Raw genomic sequence first — 21,461 nt, 5'->3', positions numbered from 1 at the left:
AGTTTATAAAATTATAACTTTATAAATAAGTTAATAAGTTATGATGTACTTAGTTGTATTAGTTATATCACGAATAAAATATAAAAATAAACTGGAGAAGTCGTTCTGTTGTATATTAGGTATTAAGGGGATTGGTGACGGTGATTGCCTGTCTTTGTCTAACACACGCGCAACATAAGAATTCAGACGTGTTTTTTGTCCAACGTACCGATTGATACAGTAAAGCGATAAGAATTCTGAAAACAGATTTGAATTCGTCGTCAAGTCTACTTGAGAACGGCCAGTCCACATTTTTATATTAAAATATAACTTTTTAAATAATTGAAATATGAAAATTTTTTAATTACTCGTTTGTAATATAATAATTTTAAGATTTTGGCAGATAATATCAAAAATGTGGACTGGCCGTTCTCAAGTAGACTTGACAACGAATTCAAATCTGTTTTCAGAATTCTTATCGCTTTACTGTATCAATCGGTACGTTGGACAAAAAAAACGTCTGAATTCTTATGTTGTGCGTGTGTTAGACAAAGACAGGAAATCACCGTCACCAATCCCCTTAACCATTAGCTTACAGGTGTAGAGCGTACCTCAGCACTCTAGTCAGCAGTCAGCATCATTATAACAAATGTGTTGAATTCGGATTTGATCCGATTTATGCTTATTAAGATTAATATTACGTAATAATTTAATTTCTACAATTCCTACAGATACACAATGTACAAAATTAGTTTTCCGAAGTCGGTGACCAATAAAGAAATAAGAAAGAATGACGATAACAGTTAATGATAATATAGAGTATGTACATTGTACGATGTACCTAAAATCTAAATTATATTATAACAATGTGTATAATCCACGACGTGTCGTGTCACGACATAAATAATATATAATCGTACATTTATCATTAAAATAAATAGGTAATCAATTGTTTGATATTATTTTAGACGCAGAATAAAATCGTTTACTAATCACGTATAATATCACAAATACAAATATCATAAATAAGCTATACAAAATATCTGCGATTGATTACATATTAATATTATGATTATAAAAGTATCATCAGCTGTTATTCAAACGAATCGCGAATTGTCGCAGGTCTTCCTATTGTTGTCTTACGCCTCTGTGGTTTTGTCTTTTGTTTCAACGAGCTCAATAATTAATTATTAATTTTATTAGATGCAAGGCACACTGCAGACTGCAGTACTGCATACAGCTGCACAGACGTCAAACACTCCCACCATTTCAATACTCCGGTATATTATTATTGGACCCGACTATTGACAGTACAATAATATAAAATATTGTATTTAATGAGACATAATAATATTAATTATTTCGAAATTATGACGTATGACACTATGACTGTACCACTGTTCAGAAAATCGATCAAGCGGAATTATCTTTTTTCTATGGACATTATTTATTATAATAATTTGCAGGCAGTACTTTGTTAATAGTAACGTAATATTACCTATATAATCGGCTTGTTTTGTACTTTATTCCGTGATCGTACTTTGCTATTACTTCTTTAGATTTTATACATTTGAGGTTTTCATTGCACAGTTCCTGTTCTTGTTTTTCGATTTATGGTTGGAAAATTCGAGAGTAAGTACTCGCACTATCAGATGGTTTCTTATTAGTTATCAACTACTTATTGAGTAGTGTTACTATAATTATTATTATGTCTATGAGTGTTACTTAAATGCATTTTATTTTTTGAATTTTTTTTGAAGACTGTATTATATATTTATGTATCAATGTATCATGAATTTCATGAAAATCACTCTTGTTATAGTTTAATACACCAATCAAATGCAACAGTAATATTTACCCGTGTTTTTGTTCATTTAGTATAATATTGAAAAATGGCTGGATGTGTTGAACACTTATCTGATGCCATGGGCACTTTGTCAGTGAATGATGACCACTGGAATGAACTTGGATTGGATGAAAATATTCGAAAACAGTTGAAAAAAATTGAAAACGAATGTGAGAGTATTTTTTCATGGGACATCCAACGATTAACTGGATGTAATCAAAATCTTTTGATTAATCGTATTGATAAGGTTCGAGAAAAGATAGAAATGATTATTGACAAGGACGATGAATACAATTTAAATAGGTAACTGTAATAAATGTATTCATGTAAAACCTAAATTTTCTATGCCATTGTTTTATTAATATACAGAGACTCATAAGTACCAAAATATAATTTATTACTGTAGAGCCCGGATTTATATGCACTAAAAAGTATCAAAATATGCCATATAATATGCAGTAAAAATCATTAAAATATGCAACAAATATACAGTAAAATTCATTAATATATAAAACAAATATGCATTTACAAAATTTTTATTTAAAAATTCAAAGTTGTAATAAGTATGAAAAAAATATAAGATAATATATATTATAATGAAATATAAATGTATAAATAATTACATAAATATTACTGTTTAAAAATAAAATAAAATAGGTTTATTAAATGATATTCAAGATTTTCATTGGTAAAACTATGCCGTCTATCTGTTAATAAATGCTTCTTCTTCTTCTTCTCAGCTTACCGGTCCGTTGAGAACCATTGCTGCCTTCAAGAGGTCTCGCCATCTCTCTCTGTTGTACGTCAGCTCAAAAGTTACATTTTGGCCTATCTCTTTCAAGTCTCTGGTTATCACATCTATCCACCGGGTTCTTGTTCTTTCTAGGGGCCTTGTTTTGTTAATTTTTTCAACAAGTACTTTTTTTATTAATAGACCATCTGCTCTCCAAGTGTGTCCAAACTCCAAACCACTCTAGTTGTTTGTTTCTAATAAATGCTAGGATATTTGGTCTTTTGTACAATTTCTGTAATTCATCGTTTGTTCTTCTTTCGTAGGTATTGGTCTCTTAGTTGAAACGTGGTCCATAGATATTACGGAGTACTTTTCTCTCAAATATTATTAGTTTCCTTTCATCGCCTTTTGTTGTTAATAAATGCTTGTATATCGAAAATGATCGTTCACAATCAACTGAAGTTATTGAGGCAAATTTAAAAGAGATTAAAATAATTGGGTCTTGATAGTTATTAGAACTAAATATAACAACTATAGGTATTATTAATAAAACTAAATGTATTACCTACATTGATAACAACGATACAATTAAATTATATCAGATGAACTATTTCTTTTAATATGATAGCATCACCTCAACTATGTCTAATGTATATAAAATATTTCACATATAGTACGTATTTTAAATTAAGATTAAACAGTGTCGCTAATTCCACGTTCAAAAGGCCAAATTCTTTTCGCAACAGCGCATTTATTGAAATAAGCATTTATAAACAAATATGCAAAATAAGAATTTAACAGTGAATTCCAATTAGTGTGATCCGTGAAGATTATTAACAAAAATATAAAAAAGTGAAAAGGAAAAAATATGCAAAAACATACAAATCCGGGCTCTATTTATTAGATATTGTTTACATAGGTCTATATTAATTTTTAAAACCATTATGTCCATTATGACTTATGAGTGATTAATATATAATTTTAGATAATATTTTATATAATATAGGTAATATTATTATTAATTTTTTGTTAGAAAAACGAATGTTTCATAAATCAAATTGTATGCACTCAGTGGCATAGCAAAGGGGGTAATTAATATGTAGCCTCATCTCTGAATGAATTTAGATTGGTAGATGATTGACAGACAACAGAAGCATGAAATTAAATATTATTTTTACGATGAAGTTCTTTGCCATATACTTAAAGTTGTGAGTCTTTGTTAGATTTTTGCAAATGGGTGAAATATTAGACTTGTTTCTAGAAAATGTGAAATGTATTCTACCATATTCACTTACTTTGTTGTATGTATAAATTTAGATAAAATATCTAGTGAAATTATTTTATTTTTTAGATTTTATTTACAACTAATAGTTAGTTATGAACTTTATATTAACAAAAGTTATAAAGAGTCATACTGGGAAATCGAAAATGTTGTTAAATTTATGGAAACGTGTAAATATGATGAATCAAACGAACAGTACTCTGATGCATATAACCATATTGCTCGTGCCACCTTAGCTTACATTGCTTTAACATTACAAATTGACTCAGAAAAGGTAAATTATAATTACTTATCATTTATTTAATTCAAAAAATATATCAAGTATCAATAATAAGTAAATTCTTCATTTATAATTATAATAACCAATATCTGTTATAATTTAAATGGATTAATTTAATAAGTAATAAAGTAATGAGTAAAGTAAATTACTTTTTATTAGTTACAAAAAGTCTATAATTTTATTAATACAATGTAAGTAATAAATGTTGATTAAAAAAATATGCTAATACCTACTCATTATTTTAATCTTTTAAATTGTTGACTATTTAAACTATTATTTTACGTATATTGCAAATTAAAATTATTTATTAATCTAGCCTTTAATGAAATATAAAGGCTATTATAATATTTATTAAATCATTTAAGACCATTTAAATTCAATATATAGATAAAATATCTAAAATAAGGTTACTGAATAGAATTAATTAAATAAATAAAATATTATATTTTTTTTGTTAAATCCATTATATTTGTTTAGAATGTTTAGATATAATTAAATACATAACTGTTGTAATATATTAAGGTTTGTAAAAAAAAAATGAGTTAATATTTTACCATATGTCACTTCTAATACCATTTTGGAGCCTTAAAAGTTAAATTCGTAAGGTGGAGTTTACATAATATTATAAATTTGTACGCATGCTGTACATGCTTGTACACTGTTCACACTATCGATGTTATACAGATCCATTTTAAACATATTTTATCTAAATATTACTATACACCATATCAATATTGCCTGTTAATATAGGGTCATACTATGATGTTTGTAAAGATGTAAAAACCATTAGAATTATTAAGCTAATGTTATTTTTTATTTTTTTAGTTATTGAAGAATCTTAAGCAAATCAACAATTTTAATCGAGCTGAAAAAGCTGCAGTTTGTGCTGTTAAAGCTAGAATTTTTATGGAGTATCCGCCTAAAGGAAATGATATAGCATTAAAATTTGCTGATCAAGCTCGTACCTTTCATTCTACTGAACCTGAATGGATAGTAATTTGGCTAAAAGCTAAAGGACGAGTAAGACGTTATTACGAACAATATACAATTCCAGACGACAATGAAATGGACGCTGCAGAAATGTTATGCTCTACCAAAACAAAGGCTCGACTTTTAATTCAAGCTTCTAAAGTTTATATGGAAGCAGCATTTGCTAATAAATTAAAAAATAATAAAGAAGAATCAAATAAATATTATAAACTTTCGTCTGATATTACTAAGTGAGTATTTGTTTTATGTAAGTATCAGCTAAAATACATTAAAAAGTAATTAATATTACTAAGTTAGCAATCATTTAAAAGTTCTGTTAACATTTATAAGTCCTTATATGTTCTTTTTTTTATTATTAGAAAACTTACCATCTGTCTTTAAATTAAACAATACCTAAGTAAATCTGAAGAATTAATCTAACCTTATTGTACACAAATATAACTTAGACTAATCTGTTAAGAGAGGCTATATATTGATAGAGCCCTTAATAACTTGATTTTATTTTATTTAAATTAAAAGATCACAGCATCAGCATCTTTTGAGATGATGAGGTGGGTTGTCAGTAAGATGTTTTCTAAATTATAGCTTATCATAAATAATTTCTATTTTTTGGGATCAATTATATTTTAACTATTATAGTATAATCAAATAATTTATATTGTCTCCATGATCCCTGCTAGTTTTATTTACTTATTCGTTTATTAATTACAAAATATATATTTATTTGGTTGGTTTTTGGATAGAAAATCAGTTGAATTAGCCAAAGATGACATAAAACAGCTTTATTCTTGCCTACTGACATGTATTGATTATCCTAAAGAGTTATTATCAAAATCTATGATGGACAACTTAATTGCAAAACTGACAAATGTGAAAAATAGCCGCGTGGATCAAGTTCTAGGCAAATATTATTTAAAAAATGAAAGGGTAAAATATTTATTCATTATTGTTATTGGGTGGATAAAAAAAATACAAATTGTTGGTTTTATTTTATTTTAGGATTATGAAAAAGCAAAAATTCATTTATCTCGTGGAATGGCTGCTGGTCATTTTAGTAGTTCATTGCAGTTAATAAAAGTAGAGTGCCTTTTACAACCTGTCGATAAATTTCCTCTTGTTCAAACATTAAAAATGATGTATGATGTTTTTCCCAGCCCAAAAAGAAGGCTTATTATTTTATCACAAATATTGATTTATTACAATTACTGTGAAAATAATCCTAAAGAAATGATGCGCTACTTAAAAATGTATATTGATCAAGACATTGAAGATACATTTAAAAAACGTCATTTAATTGTAAGTTAATAAAATTTATTTACTTCATACCATATGCTTAATGCTTAAATGTTTAGGAAACTATATATCTTCGTTTTTTAAGTTATCACACTATCAATTTTCTAAATTTTAAATGTGTAGCTTATACTAAAGTAGGTATACACAATTTTAGATTTATTTTACATTGTAGTTTTGTTGTTCTTGAAATTAATAATTATAAATTAAATAATTTGTAAATAATGGATTTTTTTTGTGTCTTAACAAATATATAAAAAGAGAAAAATCTTTCAACATAATTTTAAATTACAAATAAAATTAAAACAAGGAATACAATTTTTAATAAATTATATTATAATCAAAATAATTTGTTGAAACTTATATTGATGTGTATGTCATTGTCATATGTGCATGAATAAATTGTTAACATTATTTTTATTATTATGTTTTATAGTAATACAATACTATTATGTTTGATTTCAGTTTGCTCATCCACTTTTTAAGGTAAATGGATTCAAACCAAAACAATTTTTAAACGTTCTATCTATGGAAGTAAAAGAATTAGTTAACAATTATAAATGGAATTCAGAAGAAAAAAAGATGATAGATAATATATTCGAACGGTTGATTAGAATTTCAAGATTGCATTTTAATGATGATAATAAAACTGCTTTTCACAGTAAAAATGAAACCAAAAGATATCCTAATAATAATAGAAGAAATGAATCTTGGCGAAAACAAAAAGTTGATTCGTCAGAAAATTTGTCTAATAAGAGTCAACAACACCCATTTTCTTTTAAGAAGTCTTTAGAAAATCATGGGACTCCAGTTATAGAACCATTAACAAATCAACATAAATTAATTGATAAAAGTGTTGAATTACCTTTAAAAACCCCTATTGATGAACCAATGAAGAGTTTGAAAGATTCAAATAGTACTGAAACAAAACTAAAAAAATTTGAAAACAAATTTAGTTCCTTGGGAGGTTTACATGTTGTGTCATTAGAAAACAATTCTATCAAAAAACCATTAAGTAGTAGAGTACATGTTAGAGGTAGTAACAGATATAATGGTTCTAGACCAAGTTGGCGAAATCAGCAAGATGTTTCTCAAAATCAAAACAGCTTTGAAATATTTCATAGTAATGGTATTAATTCTCAACGCTTTCGAGGAGATAAAAATGTATACTCGAAAAATCAAGATACTGGAAACCCAAAACATGAATTTGGCAATCATTCTCTATTTGGTCGGTCAAATAAAGATACTAATGATTTAGCGTAAAATGTATTATTCACATTTTATTTTAAATGAAATTGTACAACTTATTTACTTACTATTTTTTCTATATTATAATATATAATCTATGTATTAGTAAATCAATTAGCTATTAATTTTATCATCTGTTATTTGTGAATTTTTATATTATGTTGACTATAGCTGTATTGAGTTAATTAAATAACTGATCATTTTTTTATTTACCTAAATTATTTACATTTTTTTAACAATTAAAATAAAATTAAAAAAAAAAAAAATTTTATAGAACTAATTTTTTAAAACAATAATAATTATCTTAACACTTAGCAATAACCATTAACTGTTTAAATTTTAAATTTAATAATCTGAAGTGGAATTTATTAAGATTAGACAAGTAGATTAGTAGTGATTGATAGTGGTTGTTAATAGGATACATGTCTATATAACATGCTATTTGACAATTCGCTAGTCTTAACTAGGTCATAGAATAAAAAAAAAAATGATTTGTACAATAATTATGTCTATGTAACTACATCGAAAGAAATGTTTTGCATTGGATTATAATATGATTTTTTTATTTATTTGTAATTACTCGAAATACAAGAAAAAAAAAATAATATGATATAATGTAAAAATAAATTTTTAATTTGCAGAAAACTTCTAACTATTTACAAGTTAAAAAACATAAATTAACTTATTATATTATTATATATTAATAAAACACAATGTGTTATAATTAGTAATGAAAAATTAAAATACTATAGTATAAAATATACATACCTAAGTACTATAGTGCGGCCAACGAAATTAGAAGTGTGATCGTCACGCATTTAGTGGCCATATTCGTGAAAATCAAAGTCTCTAAGAGTTTTACTACCTTTTTTTTACAAATCTTCATTATATATATATTTTATGCAGGGAAGGCATTTGTAGAAGCCCTAAAGGAAATTAGCCACCGGGAGTGTGACGGTCACACTTCTAATCTTGTTGGCCGCACTATAATCAGTAATCATTAATTAGTAGAAAATGGTTGTTTATATGAAATTGCATTGTTTTTTTTTTCTATTAATCCAATTTAATACTAACCAAGTTATCTAAAAATGTATTTATAGTCAATTTTTGGCCTATTGGAAAATTTTAAAAAGAGGTTACAAGGACAAATAACTATTGCATCACTTGCATCTAACTAATTAAACAAATAATAGTAATAATTTAATTTAATATTTACTGTATTATCTAATAACAAGAAAATGTTTAAGAAAATTATTTATTTATTTTACATTTTAAAATAATATCATTAGTTATATTACTTAACAATTAACTTTTTATTTCTAATATAGTTACATGTTCATTATTTCTTTTGATTTATTATAGTTTAAAGAAAATATAATACTTATACATTCAAGTTGAATCATTCAACCCAAGTGATCAATAATATAAGCATAAAAGCATAAATATTAATTGTTTAGCATTTCTTTATCTTATTTTTTCTTGTATTATCTATTTCAATTTTTATATGTTTTTTGGGGGATAGTCTTTTAATATACTTTTAGCAGCTAGTAAAAATATAGGCATCAAAAATAAAAATTATTCAGAAAATAAATGTACCGTAGGATTTCAAATTGTTAATATTCAAACCACAATAATACAAACACTATTTTCTAGAGGCCCTATTATATTTGCTATCTAACTTTTAAAATGGGACTTTCCTGTTGTACCTACACAATTTTTTTTTTTATATTATTATTTTTATAAAAAACACACAATTATTACAATTTATACCCAAGGACATATTAATAAAATGTGCTACAAGCAATAAATAAATGAAAAAAGGTAAGGGAAGAAACCATCCAGTGATCACAGTTACTTTTGCTTATATATATATATGTATCATATATACAGGTGTCCTGAATGGATTTACTTATTGTTGTATTTTCTCAAATAATGGAGATCTCATAATTCTTTTTTTTATAAATATATTTATATACATATAGGTATATGACTCATGGAGTTAAGCACTACAAGTATTTTATATTTTAATTTAATTTAATGTTTTAAATAAAAAAAATTAAAAAATATTTTTTATTTACCTAGGTATCTAATTATTTTCAAAATAAAATGAAGATAGGCATTTTATAGAGTGGTTTATTTTTCTGATAATTTTGACATTTGAACATTTTATTTTTATTAATTTCACAAATAAATTAGATGTTTATATAATTACACCAGATCAGTTTTTGTTAGAAAAACAGAAAAATATTCAATCTGAAAATTTACAAACCTCTATAAAATTTAATGAAGATAATATTCAAGAAATATACAAAATATTACATATTATAGACATTCATCCAATAGACAATAATTTATAGACTGATAGTTTCAATAAAAATACCACTATGTAGGTATCTTTGATATTATCAATTTATATTATATTCTACACATTCTAATAAATAAACTTCAAAAATGTATATATAAGAATAAAAATCCAATGTACTTATTAACAGACATATTTTATTTGGTCAAATATCCATAACTGTTTAATAGCTGATGCAAGAGCGTCTACAGGGGGGCAAGTAGGGGCAATTGTCCATTGGATATTTTCTGGGTAAATTATCATGATTATGTAATATAAAATATCACAAAATAAATATTACTAAAATTGTTTTATCAAGTAATTTTTATTAAGTACACTCGATTATGAATTACAAATACCTATTGTTTATGGAATATTATAGTGGCGACAGGCTATAGGCCAAGAGCAGTGTTAATCAAATTTTTATTTTTTTGTAAAAAATAATTTATATTCATAGATATAATAGTTTCCATAATGTGGTAGTAATTCAGTGGTCGTCATTTAAGTTTTCAATAGAAGGAGCAAAGGTTTATACCGGCTCGAATGAGTAAAAAAACCAATCGCTTCGCATTCAAAAAAAAAAAAGCAAAAATCTACTTACATTTTTTCAAATTACTATTCCCAGCTCACTTATTTTATAATTTAAATATTTTTAATTACTGGTTGTATTAATTGTAAATCAATTTAAATATATAGGTACACGATATAATATTTACAAATTAATATTATTTTAAGTTATAATAATTTTTTTATTTTTTTATTGCTCACTTACTGGTTAAGTCCACATCGGAAATTTTTTTCGATTCTTGAACGATTTGCACTTTGCAGCAATTTAATATTTTTGGCACGTCGGTTTTTATCCGTATAGGTACCACCGTTTCTTTTTTATTTAGACACATTTTTGTCAGATATCCGAATACTCAATTAAATAAACAAATTTCAGAATATTTCACATTGTTCACAAGATTAAGATCACGACAGTCACCTGTCGATGATTAAATGAACTACAGAAGTTTGAGATCAATAAATAATAAATATTAATCGTTAATGCCAATAGATTGTTGTTTTTAGAATTAGTATTAATTTTAGATTTTAGAAATAAAACTACGGGATTTTGATATTAATATTATTAATATTGTAGTGCATACAATAATATTAATTATTATGTTCCTTTTCCTTCACAAAACACAAACATATTATAATATACATGCACGTTCCTGCATGTGTCTAAAGATAGGTAGATATATTCCAAATATCAATTGTTAATTAAAAATGTAGTATTGTGACAATAATTTCTTGGTACACACTACACAGTATATTTTCTGAAAATATTATAAAAATATTTAAAATAGACATGTTTTTGAGCTAATAAAATATAAAAATGTTATTAATTATTAAACGGCAACAACCTGACACCAGCCCATCGGATTGTTTTTAATATCAGATGGAGGAAAATGCTCCCTTAAATTATCAAATCAATGGAGACATTTTATTTATTAGAGAAAAATGCTATTGTTAATTTAAAATTTCACATTAATTAGTTGAAATGAATGCTTTAAAATTAAGTTCTAACTATCTATACATAACAATTTAATTTTTACGTTCCTTTTTTTTTTCAGTTTTGACTTGTTGAGGCCGCGGAGACTGCTTTTGCATTATTTCCGCGACTATTTTTACATTCCTATCAATATAAGAGAAAACATGTCACAAACAGTTTAGTTATTCAGTCAAATCAATTACAGTTACAATCAATTACATTAATAATAGCTAATACAGTAATACGTCATACGTATAACGTACACCAACTGAGTTAAAAGCTCGTACTTGGTAAACGGAGTTCATGGATATTGTAATGATTTAAAATATATATATATAATGTTTATGTATCATATTTAATTATATATAATGTTTATCGAACGAAATTTAAGTATAATGTATATAATGTACATATATATGGTATAATATATGTCATATTTAATTATGCATAATATTTATCGAATGATATTTAAATTTAAAGATCATATTATTATGTACACTATAATTATACATTTATACATATTATTCAGACAACATTAATTATTATAATTATTATACATTACATCAATTTATATACTAATTTATAACTTCAATTAATAATCTTTAGAATTAAGACAATAAATGTTACATAGATGATAGATAGAATTATTTACACACATAACATAGGATATAACTATATAAGGAGTCCAATTTTCAGTCACGCGGCTGTCGCGTTAAGCTACGTTTGTCTTTTTGTACGGACGTCGGACGGTCAAAGGCTAGTGTAAAAGACTACAGTCAGATCATCTGGGCAATAAGACATAGTTAATTAGTTATAAACATTTGTAATAATAATTTAATATATATAATATAATATATATATATTAATGTGTGTCAAAAAATTAAATAAAATTAACAAGTAGTGATTCAAAGAAAAAAGTCTTTTTACTCTGAAATATAAATCGGTCACCTCATTTCACATATCAGACGCTAGCCACGGTTCAAACGAGCAAATCGCTATTAGGATCGGAGAAGTAATATAATTACTAAATTATAATATATTAACTATTAAGTAATAGATTTAAAGACAACAGTAAAACACATAATTGTCCTCGATATTGTAGTGTCATTTCTATCACTACTAAGTCAATTACAATATCATAATTCGTTTATAGTAAAATACTTATACAAAAACAATTACATAATAAAGTAATACTTAATTAATTAAGTATAAATAAAATAAAGTAAATTAATATTCTAGTACCTATAGGATTAAGACTAGGCGGGTTAGATATTAAATATTGTCGTATACTCCGATTACTCGGACGTATACCAAAATAAAGTAAAACCAAAAATGATGTGAAATACTTTATTTGAACGCGACGTCCGGTGGTGATCGAGTCACATGATTACCACCACTGACCCCTTTTCTGCCTTAACCATATCTCTTATATACTAATTTACATTTCATACACCTTAACTTACATAATTATTATTTTAACCCAATTAATAACTAATTTTATTTACATTTCTTACTACTATGTTTTTATTACTATGCTAACTAAAATATAAAAGTTTAACAACACTATATTTCATAATTGTTATCATAACCTATTTAAATTCTTTTTTTTATTATTGCTTAATTATTGAAATTCATTAAATCTTAATACAACAATATATATTATAATATACCTAATAATATATTTCTGATACATTTCATTGGGTTTGTTAAACATCTTGACTTTTAATAATTTTATCAATACACACATTCTCATCAAGATCATTAACTATTTTATTAATTGATTTTTTAATTTGATTTTTATTCATTATATCATTGGAGTTACTAGATTTACTTTCACATAAACTTACTTATTATTAGACTCTTTAGACCTTACATCATTATTTATATTTTAACACTAATCAGATAATGAAACAACAATTAAGAAAAATATAATTATAAATCATTATGATATTTTTATGTGTTTAAAGTTTAAATTTTTATGAAGTACCTATGTCAAAATCGTGAAAATTTGTAAGTTATTTTGTAGTTGAAAATTGAAAATATATATAATTTTTAGTATTTATATTTACCTAAATTTTCGTTAACTAGTTTCAAAAGTATGCTGTAAGTTTATATCCCAACAAAACATATATGTAAAATGATAGCCAAGTTCAATTAAATAATATGCTTTGGTTGTTGACTTCAACGACAAAAGAAGTGAGATCTAAATGGATGCCAAGTTCAATGGTCAGTCCTGAAATTTATTTATAACAACATAAAATATAATTTCTTCTTATCACTTAGGATAATGTTTTGAAGCCTAAGGTCTGACTTGGCTAGTTGTCATCATGGCTAAATACTTAGTATTTACTATTTAGTATTTAGCCATGGTTGTCATAATCTTTCGTTTAGATATATAGTAATATACCTAGTAGAGGGTTACTATACGTTCGGATTTCAAACATCTGTTCGGATTTTACAATGATAATCGTTTAACCCATGTTAAATTGTTAATTTATTATATATATACATATTATTATATGTTTATTTCGAATAATGAATTAATAAAAGTTGTAACACATTTTATTTTTATTTATCATATTTTTAATATTTTAACATAGGTATATAATCTACAAACTCTGAATAAAAATTCATTGATCTAATTAAAATTGTATTAATGAAATAACAATATTGTCTGTCTTCAATTTTAAATAAAATTAAAAAATATATAATATAAATTTTAATAACAAAAAATAATTAAATATAGGCGTAATTCATTAAAAAACCTATTTTTTTATAACTATCGTGTATTTTTTCGAATACAAATATCTGTGTGTTATGAAATATGAAAAACATAAAATCGGCTGATAAGTAGTATACTCGAGGCCTGTGATCAATTCGTTTGTTCGTATCGTGTGTTTTCGTCTTGTTTAGTTGTGTTAAAATAATAGCATAAAATTCTAGACTATATAAGACACCAGGAGCCTACATTTTTTCTTTCTAAAAATTAAATTAAAAGAAAAAAATGATTTTGTAATTTTTGATTTTTAATACTATTTTTGAAATTTCAAGTCTAAAAATTAGTTAGCTGGAAAAATACCTTGTCAAACGTTTACATTTAAATATATAAATTTAGTAAATCGTTCATAAATGTCGAATATTGTAAATATATTTAATGTAAATAAGTGTACCTATTTATTAAAATTTCAAATATTACAAATTTGAAATTCGTTTCAACGGGCCGTTTGTGGTGTATTGAATTATTCAAAAATCAAAAGCCTTTCGTGTACAAACTATACGAATTTTATACACTGTACAGTAGTACAGTATAAATGTCGAATTAAAATGTACAACATAATATTTTATCTGTACGATAGTCGCGTTATATAAGCGTGTGTCGAAATGACGAAATGTGTTTGCCGTAATTTCTGTTGCGGGGTCTAAGTTCAAACACAATAATATGCATAATGAATAATATTATAAATATTTTAGTATTTTATAAGGCTTAAATTAATAATTTATGCTGCGTTGTTGCGGCGTTTATGGTAAAAGCCGATTTGAATAATGACGGACTTCGACCTATAATAATAATAATAATCAAACAATATTACAGAACGGCAGTATTATAATCGCCTCGGCGGACGCGGCTCTTTAGCTGCAATATTATTCACTGTACTCGGTTCAGTCCAATGTTCATAGTATCAGTATTCGATACCCATTAATATTACTTATTATATATATTTTATATTATATTATTATATTTATTATTTATACGGTGGACTAAAGACATTTGGCTGTATAGTCGGAAACGGTTATCGGCGTTCTCGCTCGTTCGATCACTCTTTCTCTCTCTCTCTCTCTCTCACTCACTCTCTCTCCTACACTATAACGTGTTCACATTTTCACAAGACGGTACCGGGTGGCGGGTACGCCACTGCGGCACTGCGCATTTGCTCCGCGTCCGTCGCGGCCTGCGGACCGGAGTCCCTCTTTGCCGGTCAGCCGCTCTCCGACTTGTTAGTTGTTGCTCGCTGTCCACTCGGCTCCACGTTTTGCAGCCGCCCAAAACCACGTTTTCGTCGCGGTCGCCATCGTCGGTTTGGTTTTTTCGCCTACGCCAGACCGTCCGAGCTGTTTGTCCGCTGCGGTTCACGATTCCGCGAAGACCGATGAGGTTACCGGTTGGTGGGTATGATCGTCGTATTTTTTTTTTTTTTTGTTTATTATTTAAACAAGACATTCCTAGCCTAAGGCTATCTATATCTAGGGATATTGACAATTTACATATATATATATTTTTTTTAACAGATTAACGTGATAATTAAAAATATTTCATAAGTACTATGGATAATAATTAACAATTGGTAATTTTAAGCTATACAGAAGGTAACAATGTGAATAATAATACCTATACTAATATTTACTTTACATATTTACAATAATTTAGTAACTATAAGTAACAGAGAGGTCGAAGAGTGATCTGGAAGTAGCGCATGTGTAGAGTGAAGATTTGGATGTTGAGGGTGATTTAGTGTAGGAGGTCGTGGGGATGACCTCGTTTTAAGCGACGATGAGTTGGATGAGTGAGGAGATTATAGTGAACTGCACCTGATGAGTTTGGGAGAGAATAGTGGACATTTTTTGTTAGTGTTTTAATATGATCTTCGATTTTTTGGATTTGAAAGTCATTGTGGAAATTCGCATTTCTGATAAACCAGATCGTTGTAATAATTTGCATGGTAATTATGACTTTTTGAGCGTGTCGAAAGGAACCCGTTCGACCGGTCAGTTGATCGGTTTTTATTTATTTTTTTATATTTATCAATCGTAAGTGTTTCGATACACCGAGTATTTTTACAATGTCAATTTATAGTTAACAAATAAATTTTGACTAGTCTACGAGTTCTGAATGGTCTCCTCGAGCTTCAATTAAAAATATATTCTGTGGTAGCCGTAAGATCTGTGGGATCTTTCGCCGATTTTAAAGTGTAGTGCTCTTCTGACTGGAATTTTTCGCACTGTTGTGTAACGTGTCCAGCAAGTACTTTTATAAAAACTGAGATATGGAAAGAAATGAGGTATACAAGTATGAATAACACTAATACACTTATATTTCAAAGTATTTTACAATACATTTAAACAATCAGAAGCTTAAGTACTACTGTTGTAACGTGTCCGCTCTAGGACTCTTATTCGAATTAGAGGTATAATAAAGATACACAAATTTTCGTATACTTAAAGTATTTTTTATTACAATAATCAAACGTCGGTTAATTACTACAAGTACATTCTCTCGTTGTCTCTAATATCCGACTCCTCGACTTAATCCATAACTTTCCTATTTATGCTAAGACTTAGTGGAGTCACCTTGTTATGATGCTCTCCGTACAATCTAGAGGTGTGTTCTATCATTAGTTTACACCTTTGATCTTTATACAGGCTTTCCTTTAATATGCTTTTCTAGCAAAGTCATTGAATGTCAGTTACTACAAATACACCCATACATTATTATTTGATAAACTAATAATAGGTATGGATTATTACACTATGACGTCCGTATCCCAATGCAGACTTCTTGAATCTCTGTTGCCCTTGGATTTATGCTACCTAATTATTTTCCCCTTGTTATGATCATGCCATTTCTAGGTTACAATCATTCTGAATAGCGCATGCATTTGTTTTGGCTCAATAAATAAATAAATTCAATTTTTATAATCTCTGGGTATCCTCAACATATAACAGATTGACTGGTTTTATCTTAAGATGATCAAACGCCTTGAATATCTACATAATAGTACAAGACAGCAAAATAACGTGAGAATGATTCCCATGACGTGTATCATTGGGAACAGCACCATGCCTTGGATGAGACGTTTGATCCAACGTGAGCATTATACAGACTGAGTACACTGTATCCTATTTGTCTGAGGGGTTTTGCTATCCATATGGGCGCGCCTTCTATACATGTTACAGATGGGAGCAAATCTTTAATGTAGCTTTCCTTTTTATTACTTTTTTTTGTATAATGTTATGAAATCTGTAACTCTTAATTTGATATAATTGCTTAATTTTTTCTATAACTGTAATATCTGCTTTTTCTCAACTTCTATCTTGATCTCTTAAGATTTATCGCTCTTATGCTGTCGTTGGTCAATCTCAGTATGATCTCTATTATATACATCGTAATAGCTTTACAGCTTTTAAAAATCATATCAATATCATTTCTACTCTCAATTCGTTATTGAAATTAACTTCTTTAATTTTGTCTTTTACTATTTTGATCGCATAAACATCATAATACATAGGTTTCTTTGTTGCAGCTTCTCCTGTTTGATTTGCATTATCTTTAAAAGCATTGTATTTATTTTCTAAGTTCCTCCACTTCTGATAGCACTTTTTACCACTTTCCTTTTCATTTGCAGCCACTTTGTAACCCAGGTTATATAGTTCAATAATAATTTCTTGCCAAACTTTATATTTTGGTGTTCATTTATCTTTAAATTTTTGTTGATAAAGCTCAGTAGTCACTATTTAAATAAATTGTGATTATATTATTATTGAAATATTTCGCGACGTTACTGTAAATATAATTGTTATTCATACGTTCGTTCCTGGTGTTAGTACTTCACACAAAACTTGATTTGAGTTATTTTCAAGATAAATTCGAATCTTGTTTTTATTCAAAACTAGTTATACAAATTTAAGTGCATTACAATTTGACATTTTTGTAAACACTTTATACCTATATTTATTATATAAGATATTTGTTGTAGGTATTATAAACATAATATAAAGTAGTATACTATATAAGAACAACTCTACATGACGTTTCACGTTAACAACTAAACACATCGGAAAATGCAAATTTGCAAATTGGTACTTAATATATTTATTTTGTCTCTTTTATCTAATGTAAAATGATCCAATTATTGCATTATCAAAGGTACCTACCAGAAACGGTAAAAAACTTGAAATGGTCGTTTAGTGATAGGACCAAACATTTTGGTTAATAGTTAACAGTTTTGACTTAAAATTATCGACAAAACGGTTTCTAGTAAACTGTTTGCTCTTGGTTCCTCTGCAAAAATGTGCTTAATAGTTATTGTAAAGCAGTTTGTATAACGACGCCCCCAAAGAAGAGTGTCGTAACTCACTTTTCACAAATGTTCAGGAAAAATAATATAAACATTCGAAAATATATTCTAATTTTAGATTTCAAAAATTATAGATTTTAAAAATATTTTTTTAATCATTCGGATCTTAAAATCCACTAATTTCATTTTCAGGTAACTCTCTTTTTTAACCATAATAAAATGGACTTATCTAAAAAATATCTGAGTTACAACTATTTTCGTTTGAAAAAAAAATATTAATTTAAACGTAAGTCAAGTTACGACTACATATTTTCGGTAGAAAAATAAATATAAATATAAAAGGAAGTCAAATTATAACCTTTTTCTTTTGTAAAACTTTTTTAATAATAATATCAATATGCTGACAACTCATTATGTCATTATTATTATTAATAAACATAATTAAGTATTAAAAAATAATAAATAAACATAAACATTATTATTGTTATTATTTATAACATTGTTATTACACATTTTTATTTAAATAAAACAACAACTGATAAAATAAATATTAAAAAAAAACAACACTTTATAACATTATCATTAATTAAAAATAATATTGGAAATAAAACAATATAATAGTATTATTATTAAGCAGTGACATTATATTATTTTAATATTATATTATAACATAAATTATTTTGAAGCCAAGGATCTATAAAAGTCATGATAACAAGATGGTATAAGGCCTTTGTTACACAATGATAATAAATCATCGATTTTCAATTTATCAACTGGTAATTTTTCTTTATAAGCTCTTAACGGTATACATCGCTCTTGAAACCTTCCTCTTTTTTTTTTAGCCAACATGCTCATGGTAACTGTACTTGTACTATTTAAATTGTACAATTGCACCATTGTTTGGTGTTTTATATGATGTAGTTATTTCTTTCACACTATTCCATTCAATTACTTTATTATCAGTTGATAATTGTGAATTTTCTACCAAGGGTTTAAAATCTAAAAAGTCTTCATATGATAATTCAAACACCTCATAAGGTTTCCCAGATATTTTGGCACGTCTTACTAACGTAATCCATTGGGATGGAATGTAAATTGTTGTATGTTTTTTAGAGCATTCAATGGTTGCATGCATGCTATCGCCTTCGTTTTGTGTATGTCTTTTTTCTAAAAATGTATGTTTGATTTTGACTTTAAGTGTAAAAGCTGCATACTCCCACATAGCGTGAATGTATCTGTTTCGATTTTGCCCTGCACAGTTGTCAGACAAAAAACTGAACTCTTCAACACCTCTTTCCTTCATAATTTTCATAAACTTCAATAAACATGTAGATATCTCGTTAGAACCTCTATTTGCATCTGTTTCAGTCCAAATAAAACAATATCCATGTTTTTTCCCTATGTCAAAAATAGTAAAGTTATAGCTGGCAAATTTTCTCTTCTAATAGAAACTACTAACTTCACTTTGAGGTGATATTAATACTTTCTGTAAATCAAATACAGCTACGCACAATTTAGTATCAGTTTCGATTTAGTATCATGAGTATAGATTTATAAACGTAGGATGAAATGATTTGTGAAACATCTGAGTCTGCGTGTCTTTGTTAATTTATCATTGATGATGATTTTACTGCTGAGGATATGTGAATATGTGTAACTATAATTTCTTATCTGGATGGTGTTGCTTGACTTGAATGATGATGGATTTTGAAGCATGAGTTATGATGACGTTAGTATTTTTGAAATAATGTAAATACAATTTTCATTTGAATAAAAATCACTTTAATAATTCACAACAAGAGTTAAAGACCAAAAATGAGAATATAAAGTTAACGCTGGCCAAGTGGCCAGTGAAGACAGTGTGTGGCAAGTATAATTATAATATAATGGGTACATGGGTACAGATTATTTATTGTGGTTTTTTTTAGTAATGACATATATTTTAATAGTATTATGATGATATTAAATCATGAAGCTGTGTAAGCGTAATGATGTAGATATCATTACAAATTGGCGATGAAGGTTTTCGGTTGTTCATCGGCTTCCTCTTCTCCCTTGTTTTTGTTGTCTGGATCATCTCCGTTGGTTGAGCCATTGTCATCTGAGGAATCGTCTAGGTCATTGGTGGTTCCCCTATCATCTGTGGAGCTACTTTGTCTTTTAGTAAATTTTCCCGTTTGCTTTTGTGATATATAGTCCTTTCTGATATCATTAAATATTGCAGCCAATTGTTTTTGAGGGTCCTAATACATTCTCCATATTACACCTGGGTGTAATAAGTTTCTTTGAAGATGTATGCAAATTAGCATATTTGTGGAATATATTTAGCATGGTTAGTGAATGGGAGTATATCCCAGATTGAGTTAGATTTATCTGAATCAAAAATAACATTAATTATTTAAACAAAAACGTATTAAAAGTAATGCAGCTTAAAAATGTTTTTTTGTACAATATTTACAAGTTACAGAATATACAGAATATTATACAAAAGTGTATTAAACATTGCGTGTTAATTGTATACTAATTAGTAACTACAAATTATTATAATATAATTAATGCTACAATGTTTTATACAACATTCCTTTAGACTTATTGACCCTTAAAAATAGTAAAATTGTTGGACCGCATTTTGAGTGATTGAATTTTATTGTATTGTTTTTTTTTATTGCATCATGTTTTGAAACAAAACTATGTTCATTTATTTAAGTAGAAAACAATATTATACTTCAGAATAAAAGATAATAAATGTTTAAAACAAAACATAATAATTAATACATTTAGTTTAACATTAATCATTGACTTATATTTACATAAAATGAATCAATACTTTTATTATTGTTTGTAGACTTGCATTAAATCTTT

At 26.8% G+C, this 21,461-nt stretch overlaps 1 protein-coding gene across 1 annotated transcript; it reads left to right on the top strand.

Annotated features, from left to right (window-relative positions):
• The first annotated feature begins 1,028 nt into the window (after positions 1-1,028).
• On the top strand, positions 1,029-7,866 carry LOC114128478 (uncharacterized). Its single transcript, XM_027992996.2, has 8 exons — positions 1,029-1,467; positions 1,539-1,611; positions 1,858-2,128; positions 3,910-4,114; positions 4,946-5,340; positions 5,854-6,037; positions 6,110-6,406; positions 6,866-7,866. Exons 3-8 carry the CDS (start codon positions 1,872-1,874, stop codon positions 7,661-7,663), a joined length of 2,136 nt encoding a protein of 711 aa, XP_027848797.2. The 5' UTR covers positions 1,029-1,467; positions 1,539-1,611; positions 1,858-1,871; the 3' UTR covers positions 7,664-7,866.
• The last annotated feature ends 13,595 nt before the right edge of the window (positions 7,867-21,461 follow it).

The sequence above is a fragment of the Aphis gossypii genome, chromosome 2, assembly GCF_020184175.1.
Source record: "Aphis gossypii isolate Hap1 chromosome 2, ASM2018417v2, whole genome shotgun sequence".
In the NCBI taxonomy this organism is placed as follows: Eukaryota; Metazoa; Arthropoda; class Insecta; order Hemiptera; family Aphididae; genus Aphis; species Aphis gossypii.
This window is presented reverse-complemented; position numbering and strand designations above follow the sequence as displayed.